This window comes from Cebidichthys violaceus, unplaced genomic scaffold, assembly GCF_023349555.1.
Source record: "Cebidichthys violaceus isolate CVI_PGR_0920_01 unplaced genomic scaffold, fCebVio1.0.p SCAF_22, whole genome shotgun sequence".
NCBI classification, from domain to species: domain Eukaryota; kingdom Metazoa; phylum Chordata; class Actinopteri; order Perciformes; family Stichaeidae; genus Cebidichthys; species Cebidichthys violaceus.
The window spans coordinates 1,454,988-1,465,996 of NW_027176395.1; the positions used below are offsets into that span (position 1 = coordinate 1,454,988).

Consider the following 11,009-nt stretch of genomic DNA (forward strand, 5'->3'; position numbering starts at 1 on the left):
ATACAGGGAGTGTCTAAAGATAAGACGCCAACGTTGGTTAGACAAATTTCAAAAGCTCTACATTGTCCGTCTGTCCATTCTTGAACGCGATATCTCGAGAACGGCCTGAAGGATTTCTTCAAATTTTGTACAAACTGGAATCAAGAATGACCTGATCAGATTATTTTTAGGTCGAAGGTTCACCGTGACCTCACCTCCTTCCCATTCCCGTGATATCTCACGAACACCTCCAGCGAATTTCTTCAAATTTGGCGCCGACATCCATCTGACTTCACGAATGAGCTGATTTGGAGTTTGGTGGTCAAAGCTCACTGTGACCTCACACAAAACACATTTCTCACCATATAGCTTTAATATCATTAATAATGCTAATTATGGCAATCTCACATCTAATAGAATTGTTACGCCGCAAACTTCGGGTAAGCCTTTTGGGGGCAAATCAACCACAGAAGACACCCTTTACAACAACTAAATCCATGGGCTTTATTAACATGAAACAGACAAACGAGACAATGGACCATCCTAAACTGAGCGGCAGCAGATCCAGCTTGAAACCCCCGGACTACAGCTACTTGAGGGAAAAGGGACAACAGGTAAACACACAATCACAAGCATGCAAATCCAAGTATGCTCGCACGTGTACAAAAATGCATGCATGCATTTTACACATAAGAATAAGTGTTGAGGCACATAGTCATAAGTCTTCAGCAAAAATGATAGAAATCGGTTCAGTGACTGAGGCCAGACAGAGGGAGGCCAGGGGTGCATTCGGGGTTTAGATCAGTTCCTGGGGGGTGTGGGGTCCAATGTGTTATGAGCTGCATTGGTTGATTGGCCCAGAGCAGGAAGTCTGCACAGGGGACCAAGAACCCTTTTCACGTCACCCATCATCCCATGCTGCTAAACGCTGTGAGTCATACTGGCCAGAGCTGCGGAGGACTCATTGGCTCGTCATCTGAGTTTTCAGAGATGACAACTCTACAGTAGCTGGCTCTCTTTTCACTTCACGTCTCCTCTTGGCTGCGTCCAGAGGAATGGAAGAACTGAAGCAGCGTGCACGGAGAAGAAGAAGCTGTTATTTTGACTGTCGGCTGAAGTCCTTCTTTGCACCCTGTGCGCTCGCTGCCGTTACTGCTGCATGTCTGAGGACGCATTTCGGAAGAAAATCTAGTTTTTCTTGTAAACAAAAAAGCATCATGAAATATTCATAACTTAAGAAAAGGTAGGGCTCAATCACAGCAGGATGTAACATCGCACAGTTTTGGACTAAAATCAACAACATAACTACTGTAAATAAATAAAAAAACGCCCTCAGCGGACTTTCACAAGTTATGTAACAAGTCAACGTTAAGTTTTGGTTTTACACGTGACACAAACAACGGTCTCCTGGGTGAAAGTCCAGTGTTTGACACATCCAGAATCTGGACTCTCTCGCTGGTTTTACTCGTTTCAAAAAATCTTTTTTACGTGTGTAGGAACGTACAGTGCCAACATTTTATCCTGGCAACTGGGCTGGTGTGAGAGTTTGAAAATGTACGTTTTCAGATAGTTTTGATGTTGTTAAATGTGTCTAAATGGTCATTTTGAGGCTCCTGCTTCTTTAAATATCAGTTTTCTTTTTCAACTCCACTTAGTACCAATGTTCTCCTTTATGTAAACTGCCTTTTAGTGTAATCATGCACAGTATGGCGTCACAACACTAATAAGGGCCTCAGATGTGAACTCTGACCCCGGACTCTCTTCACTGCGCTGACCAATCACCATGGCAACTGGCATAAAACTCATTCTCCTGAAATTTGGCATTTGGAAAAGAGCGAAGAAGAAAAAAAAAAGAACAGTTGTATTTGCTGTACGCGCTGTGAAAACACATCTTTCATATGGTGCCAGAGAGCCGGCGTGGCTTTGTCCTCTGTACAAATATGAGTGGCAGCCTCTTTTCTAGCCCTGAGCAAACATCACAGGCCTCCTCCTCCTCCTCCTCCTCCTCCTCCTCCTCCTCCTCCTCACAGCTCCGCTGGGCTGGAGGTACCGTGGGACTGCTCTCTGTAGACGCAGCGTAAAGAAAGAACCGGTGGCACTGGGATTGATCCGGCTTTAATTAACCATTGTACGATGATCCACGACTTCTGCCAAACAGCCGGCATGATTTACGGCCCGCCCGTGGTTGGATACGGGTACGGGAGGTGGCTTCAGCCGGGCCGGTTCTGCTGTAAGATGAAGGCATTAATCTGATATCTGTAGACCAAATATAGATATTTGAATTTCCCTAAAATCTGCAGGATTCTTCAAAATATAATTTTTTTTATGAAAGGAAATAAGTTTTGCTTTGTTCCTTTTGGAATGTTTGTCCCGCTTTGAAACAAGACATACTTTATTTAGAGTTCTGCAAACACTTGCTTTGTGAATAATTTACTAACATGTATTAAGGCCTCATGGATGGGAGTCATTATTTTGCAAGTCACAAGTTAGTCTAAGTAGTTATGAAGACCTGGGAGTCGAGTCCTAGTCTGAATCTTTGCGTTCAGTAACATTATATCTACTTTAATTTAAATCTTTCTATTTATTTCAAGTCTGTAGATATCAATATGTGTTTTGTGATGAGTAGTCCTTTTTTTTAAAAAAAGCAAAGCACAGTGTTTCACAACCTGGCAACGCAAAAGTGGTTCATATCCATGGATAGATATCTATAGACTATTATGAAATGATTTATTGACCCTTAACGACGCCATGAAATCAAACTTAAAAGCTACACTTGTCTCATGTAAAAGCATTATCACGTTTCATTGCTTGATGAGTGAATACATGATGTTTTCCTCTTCCCTGTATGTGGTCACATTGTGTTTGTATTTACTCATTTCTGTGTGTGCTTCTGTTACCTTGAGCTTGAGCTTTCACACGACTCTCTCCCGAGTGCGTGAGGCGTCCGTCTGTCAGCCGGTCGCCGCTCCCCCGTCGCCACCGCACATTCCCCAGCATGCATTGTTCTCAGCTGATTGAAGTGGTTTTCTTCTTTCAGGCCCTGACGAGGAAAAAAACGTGCAAATCACCGACTAAGCAGAACGCGCCCAGCGACGTCTCCTCGCTCTCTCGGCGAAACAGGCCGAGGATCGCGCTGCGCCGGCATCTCCGCCAGTCGATACATTAAAAAGACATGAAAAAGAGGAAGGTATTAGCATATCAAAGGCCGACATCTGACGCAGCCCCGCTGCCTGCTTGAACCTACAGTAAGGGGGGGGGGGGGGGGGGGGGGGGGAGATGGAAAACAGTGAAAGTCCGGCGGTCGAAGCACATCGAGGGTTTTACCGCAGCTCGTCAGTCACACGAGGGGAGGTGTCTGCGCCCACACAGACGGGATTAGGATGGATGCGAGGGGGCCGACGTTGGGAGACGAGAGCTCCGCTTTCTGCCTCGGGCTCTGATTAAACCCGGCGCACATACCACAGGTTCCAGTGTGGAAAGGTCAGAGGTCAAAAGTAGAGGGGTGAGAGTGAGGGTGGGAAAAATAAAAAAAGGATATTCAGTAATTGAGAGAGAGAGAGAAAGAAAATGTCAGAGGGCAAGAATGAGTGAAACAATGATTGGAAAGAAAAAGTGAGCGAGACAAAGAAGTAAATAAGTGAGGCCTGAAATGATGTAAATGAGCCATTTATACATGATACACGCCTAAATGTAAATACACAGCGGGAGTATGACTTCACCATTTAAATGTTAATGCAGAAAGCTGTGACCTTTAGACTCTTTTCCAAATGGTGAAAAAAAGAGAGAATGTGCTAAACATGCTAAACTGATCATTAGAAGCAAAACACGGCTAGCTTGCAAGACACAAAACAAGGAAATGCATTTAAAGTGAGAAGGTATTTTTATATTTTAAATCCCGTTCATGTAGAGACTGCATATATATAGAGTCTTAAAGCTGCTGGCGCTCCCTGTGGACAGAAGTGGTAGTGTTTCAGAGCGCCAGACTGCCTTTTAGAAAACCTCTCATTTTACTGCAGCAGGGTCTGACAGTCTGCTCCGCTCAGTCCCGGTTCTGGGTCTCCAGCAGTGTGATGTCGGTGCAGGAGGAGACGCTGCTGAGCTCTCCTCCTCCCGCCAGACCTCCACGAAGACTGTCCACGGTGGACCGGTCTCTGCTGGAGGATCTGGGTCTGTCCACGGTGGGCCGGTCTCTGCAGGAGGATCTGGGTCTGTCCACGGTGGGCCGGTCTCTGCTGGAGGATCTGGGTCTGTCCACGGTGGGCCGGTCTCTGCTGGAGGATCTGGGTCTGTCCACGGTGGACTAATGGAGTCTGAGCTGAGGGAGTTTCTGGTGAACCTGCATGATTACATCTGATTTCACCAGAATCTGACCCGGTGGCACCGATGACGAGCGTTAAGAATAACTCAAGAATAATAGAAACGGACCATCTTCTCTCTGATGGTCCCGTTTTGTTATATAGGTCATAAAGAGGCGTCAAGATTACACTGAGACTGTTTCATAACCAGTTCAAAGGTCCTCACAGTGACTTTAAGTGCAGCACTTCCACTGAAGTGGGTTTTTCTATAGTGCTCTGAGAGAGAAGTAAATGAAAGGAGAGAAAGCACACAGTTTACGATGTGGAGAGGCTGGGTGAAGCAGCGGGCAGGTGACGGCACATATGGCACGCTGCTCAACAGGTGCTGTGGTAAAAGGCAGCGCTGACAGACAGGAGGAGAGATGAATGTTTGGTGTCGAATCCCTCCTCTGGCTTCTGTCCGCTGTCAATGAGGCGAAGACAACCAGAAGAGAGCAGAACAGTGAAGAGGAAATACAGAGGAAAAGAAAGAAGAAGAAAAAAAGGAGAGGAAGAAAAAGAAAAGATTCTTGGCCGGGGTGCAGGACTTACTGTATTACAGCTGTATTTAATAAAAGGCTCAGCAGCATTGATCTGACTGGGGGGAATTTCTCCAAACATCCTGCAGAACTAAAAGGCCGGTGGGATCCCTGTGCTGGTCTGATTGAGAGCTTCCTGTTTTAAGCACTTAATGACGAACTGGGGAGAAATTTCACTTCCCGCAAATCATTTTTAATATTCCCAAAATTCACCTGCCACATTTGTGCGAGAGCACTAGATTTTTTTTAAAGCTGCTTTGATATATTTTGACCACTAGGGAGCAGAGAAACTCCAGAACGAGCTGACGGACAAAAAGCCCCGACATATTATCACTTTATCAAGCTGTTAGAAGCAGATGGTTCTTAACCGTCGAATTTAAAAAGTAAGTTATTTACAGAGCCATGTGTGTTTCCTTGTTGGCCCTTGAGCGATTCATTGTGAACCATCTAATTTACAAATCACTCCAGAAGGACGTTGCATTAAGTAACCCGTCCGTCTTTGACTCTTTGTATCCGCTGCAGGGCAGCAAGGTGAAGGTCTCTGCCTCCATGATGAGCGTAGAGATGGATATTTGTATTATATGTACAGTCTGCTGTTTATCTTTCTTTCTTGCATCGTGTGTGTTGGTAAAGAGAAGCACTAAGTCTGCTCACTGTGTATTAAATCGCCCCGTTTAATTAAAGGTAATTGTTATCCGTTGATAGTGCTGTGGATCTGTTGGGTATGTTGGTTTATTCCTTGTAAAACTGACAAACGTTGTAAATTAAAACACTCACACAAAATGTGCCAGTTGCTACAATGGCTTGATAAGACTTCTATAATCTACCATAACGACCAGGTTGCTGAAACGTCGACCCAGAGAACTTTGCAGCAGCATGAGTGCACCTACTGAACAATTCCCCAGAAATGAAACTTAGCCTTTGCAGCTTTGTTGCAATCGCCGCCACATTGGCAGGTCCTCAAATACTGCATTCGCATTGGCTCGTCCAGTCAATGATTTGCAAAAAGAGAAAGGCCATGGGTTGTGTACCAATGTGCTTATCTAATCCTTCTCTGTTTGCATCTCAGTTATTACCATACCCATAATCAGGTGAACACTTTTGCTTTTGAGACGTAAGCACAGTTAGGTTTCAGTTGTCAGCCACTATAAATAGGCCGCACGTCTCCTCTGTCCTTACTTACAGCTTGATGAGGACCTGAAGCCATGGCTCCAACACTGGTGAGTCTCCTGCTGCTGAGTAGATGTAAAGCTGCTTCAATTTGAACTCAAACAAGCTTGTGTTCTGACTGGCAGCATTTTTAAAGACGTACTAGTTCATAGATTTGACGTAAATATTCTTGGATTTCAATGTATCACGACTTTACTTTGAGTTTGCTGCTGTAAAGATAGAAGTTTCCATTGTAGTCAAAGTAAGACACCAAAGTAAGAACTGAAATAAGAAGAATTTAGAACAAACAGGGTGAAGTGACACAACAAGTTTGTCATGTAAAATATCACAGTGTTAACTAGTAGCATCTGTCAATGTAACACGATCTTATCCCTACCCGTCGTATTTTGGGCAGAAGCTGGGCAGAAGCTGGGGGCAGATTGTCGCAGTCGACACGTAGTTAACATCGTGAAACATCACAGGTTATTGACGAAACGTCGCCAGTAAAAAATAAGTAAACTTTTGGTTTCGCAAAGGACACGAACGCCGGTCCCCTGAGTAAAAGTTCTCTGTTTGTTTGACCCGTCCACCACTCCTCGCTTAAAACGTAGAACTGCATCCAATGCTCTGAGCGTCTAATAAGGAAGTGGACGGTTCTACATTGGAGATAGTTGAAAGCTTGGTGTGTCTCACACAGGCAGTAAAGGGTGCATTGTGCGTCGGTATCAAGACACCGAGGGCCACTGCCCAAGCATTGGAATCTGACACCCAGGGAGTGAAACCAGGCGGCCAGAGGAAGTGCTGCCCATTTACACTGACAACATGCCAAGTTTATTATCTTCATAATTTATTAATGATAATTGTTCCTCTTATCGTTCTAGTTTGAACATGGTGCAAAGCCCGGGGACCTGATCGAGATCTTCCGCGGAACGTATGAGCACTGGGCCGTCTACATCGGAGGAAATGAAGTTGTTCATTTGATTCCTCCAAGTGAGTGAAGTGCTGCATTTATGACGTCCATCTTGGACGACCATCAATACATTTGCCTTAATTATGTTAGCCTCAGAGCAGACATTATCAGCCAATTGTAAAATAACAGTAAAGACAAAAGAATGTCCCTCTCTTAAATTGTATCCCTTTTCTTTTCCAAGCGGCTTTACTCTAACTTCTGTCCTGTTTGTCTCATTTACAACACACACACACACACACACACACACACACACACAGGTGATGACTCAAGCCCTTTTGGTAACCTGTTGATGCTCCTGGACAGCAGCAGGGCACAGGTGAGGCGCCAGAAGATCTGGGAAGTGGTCGGTCACCACCGTTTCGAAATCAACAACCTCCTGGATCACAAGTACGAGCCTCGAGACCGCCGCGTCATCGTGAGGGAGGCCTGTAGGATGGTGAACCTGGAGCTGCCGTACAATCCCGTCTCTCACAACTGTGAGCACTTTGTCACCGAGCTACGGTACGGCGAGTCAGAGTCTCGTCAGGTGGGTAGTGGCTTTTGTACTTTCTGTTTGCATAACTGATTAATATGTGTGTGCTGATTCTCACACAATACAGTAGGTGATTAGTGGCAGTCCACGTTAACCTTTGACACAAATATTTATAGATTTCCTGTGGCTGCTTCACAATAAAACCCAATTTTTGGTTCGCCAGTTGAATGCTTTTTTTTTTGTTGATATGCCTGTAGAGAGCGAGGCTTCTGTCAATGAGGTAGAATAACAGTATCGTTGAAGTACATGTATGCATAGTTGGTGCGTAGGTAGTCTAACCCTGCATGGGCATGGCGGACTCTGCCACTAACAATGGAAACTACCATATCAAGAGGTAATAACAAATGTAAATACACTGACGGTCTATGGCAGAATAAGGTGATAAATCAAAAACTTTATCCAGATTTAATCATTTTATTTAACGTTATAAATTTGGTTATTTAGGTGTGTTTATATAAAAAGTATTAGTTTATTTACTTTAATATAGTTTACATGTAATCATGGAAAAACTTGTGTTTAACAAACTAAAGTGTCATGTACTGTAAACAAGGCCTGTCAATATGAATACTAATGAAACTCTTAAAACACTTTCATAACTTTCTGTCCAGAAGAAATAAAAGTCACTCAGCTGAAGCCAAACTTCTCCACTGTACTCGTAACAGTCGATAACATATGCAATAGTTACATATTTCATTGATGTTTCGGTGGGAGATCCATTTTTCAAAGTGCTGCACGGCCCGCTGTGCGTCTGCACCTGGATACTCGAGCAGTTTATCATATAAGCGTCTCATTCATTGGAACAATACGCACATCTAGAGCAAATCTATTTCAGTTGATTAGAAGCAGATGTGGCACTAAATCAAATGCGATTGCTCGTGTTTCAAACAACGGAAGATGATTAATAAGCTGATAGGCAAAGTTTAAAAAAAAAAAAAAAGCTTGTTTAATCAAACCACTTAGTGCATCTGTCACATTCGCTGTGTTGTAGCTTTACATAATTACACAGAAAGCCTTGAAAAGCAATTAATATGTTTTTGGCTATTTGTAAATCTTCTTTCCATTAGGTTTAGTTTTGCTGCTATATGTATACTTTTTACTGTCTATCATTGCTGCAGGGTGGTGCATTGGTCCGTCATTGGCTGAGACAACTGTCAATCAAACTACATTCCTCTTTTGAGGCGTAAAACTGCAATCATTTTCTTAAAATATTAAGTAGCACAAACATTAGTAAACGTCTTAGCTCTTGAATCTCCTCTTGTAGGAATTCACTTTATTGAATTAAGTGAAGAGTTTTCAACTAGTGGTCATTAGAGGTACTGCCAACTGGGCAAAGTGGGGAAGTGGGAGTCTTAAATAGTACCAGGTTCAGTGTGAAACAATTGGTTTGTGACATTATAATTACCTGTGACTTTGTTTGTGGAGAATACGCACAACTTAAATACAGTTTCAAGTTATTCCGAGGGCCAGCGTTATAGTCACATTTCACACCAAATTCAATCAGAATCTTTTAGGTCAGAGGACGATCGCTGGACGCAAAGCAAAGTGTCATAAATAATTTGTCTCAGATTTAGCCTGAACGTGAACTTTCATAAGCAAATTCATGCAATCGACCAATAGCAAGCTCTCTTAACAGGGGGTGACCACACTGTAGTCTGACATGAAAGACATGTTTCTATGCAACTACTGTTAGCGAGCTAGCCAAAGAGCTAGCCTCCAGTGTTGGTGTAAATGATTTAACTCAGAATTTCAGCTACTTTCTGGTTTGACAGTAAAATAATTATGACCCTAACTGTCAGGTATAGTGGGCTACAAACCCACAGTCATTACTTTCCTTTATTTCCTTCATTTAATTTGGAAATTTACTTGTATGCATATCCCAATTTAGATGGTTGAATTGAACTGGAATGTTTTCTCGGACTTTCAGCCTGCCACTTATTTGTGTTTTGCAGGTGAACAGAGCGGTTGTGATCGGAGGCGCAGCTGTAGCAGGTGTTGGCGTCATAGCTCTGGGTGCCGCTCTGCTCGCCACCTTGCTCAAAGGCGACCACGACGACGCCGAAACGAGACATCATAGGAGACATCAATGAGACAGGGAGATGAAAGGAAAGATCTCTCATTTGTTTGAGTCAATTCACCCCGGCGAATCATTTCGTGAATAAACTGTGCACTGAACTGAAAAAAGAAGTTGTCTCTGTTGGTGTTGTTCTGTCAACACCAACAGAAAAAAAACACACACACACAAAACAATTCAACTTTGGAAAAGATGGAGCAAGCTGAAAATGAATTTCTATGAAAACGAATGGCTGTCATAATGATGTGTTTGATATTGGAGCTTTGAGTCGAGCATGTTCACTTTATTGCTGTTGGTTTAATGTCTGAGATGTACATAATGTGATTACTTTTGTGACAATTTGTTCATCATATAATGTATTGTATTGATTTGTGTAAAAAAATAAATGGAAAACATTCCAGGAAAAGAAAGCATTTTATGTATTTTGTCTTTTGGAGAACCTTTATTTATTAAAACATGTCATGTACTGTGTGAAAAAGACACGCAGAATAGTCCAATCCAAACAAGTGCTGTCTGTTATTAATATTCATGTTTTCTTGGCAACAATCATGAATGACAGAGAGGTACTGAGTGCAAAAGCAGAGGGCATAACGATGAAGAGGCAACCACAGAGGACCAGGAGAACGCTGAGTAATGTTTTTCTTACGGCCCAATTATGAGCTTAAAGGGTGTTCACCCCCCCCCCCCCCCCCGTCGTCTCAGTGCCAGCATTGTGCTGCATCACAATCTACCACTGTTCACATGTGGACCCCTGTTACAGCCGGGGCAGGTGGTGCTGAGCAGATTCACACAAGGCCGTGTGATTGACACACGCTGTGTGTGCTCAAACTACTTGTTCCTCTATCTTCGAGGGGACCTATTCAATTTTTAGACCGTGAGAGTGAGGACATTTTGGAAAGTGAGACATTATTTTGGAAGCTTGGGCAGTTATTAGGTTAATACTTGGTTTTATGTTCAAGGTTCAACTTTAAATGTTTAACATTACGGACCGGGGAATGTATCCAGTGACGGTCCTCACAAGTATCAAAGAGTAAAAGGAGTGTGTGACTGTTGGGAGCTGATTTGTGTGGGAACTAAAGACTCAAAACTGTGAATTGAGCATCTGGCATGCTTTTGATAATGCAGGTTTGTAGTTGAAACATGTATTGTAAGTATGTAACCCACAAATGTAGTTGTTCTACTGTTATCTGACAAGCCACAGTAGACATGTTGTCATGCATGGATTTTAAAGGGCTGTCCTTGACTGAGACGTCAACATGAACTTGTATCTGCAGCTGGCTGTGGATGTGTTGTGAAATGTCTCCCAGAATAGCAACCAAAACCCTGTTCTAGATAAACCTGAGATCAAATGAAGACAAAGACAAATACAGAGTTGAACTCGAGTTACATTTTAGAACTGCATTTTGGTTTTAAGAGTAATGACATCACAGTAAAT

The 11,009-nt window shown here is 43.1% G+C and overlaps 1 protein-coding gene across 1 annotated transcript; it reads left to right on the forward strand.

Moving 5' to 3' along the window:
* Positions 1-5,963: 5,963 nt before the first annotated feature.
* On the forward strand, positions 5,964-9,996 carry LOC137877891 (phospholipase A and acyltransferase 4-like). Its single transcript, XM_068718057.1, has 4 exons — positions 5,964-6,072; positions 6,883-6,991; positions 7,229-7,497; positions 9,453-9,996. The coding sequence occupies exons 1-4, from the start codon at positions 6,058-6,060 to the stop codon at positions 9,588-9,590; spliced, it is 531 nt and encodes a 176-aa protein (XP_068574158.1). The 5' UTR covers positions 5,964-6,057; the 3' UTR covers positions 9,591-9,996.
* Positions 9,997-11,009: the final 1,013 nt, after the last annotated feature.

Bases quoted from the DNA above. Each gene is read 5' to 3' on its own strand.
- LOC137877891 (XM_068718057.1), top strand. The intron at 6,992-7,228 runs GTGAGTGAAGTG...ACACACACACAG, and splicing joins TGTTCATTTGATTCCTCCAA to GTGATGACTCAAGCCCTTTT. The intron at 7,498-9,452 runs GTGGGTAGTGGC...TGTGTTTTGCAG, and splicing joins GCGAGTCAGAGTCTCGTCAG to GTGAACAGAGCGGTTGTGAT.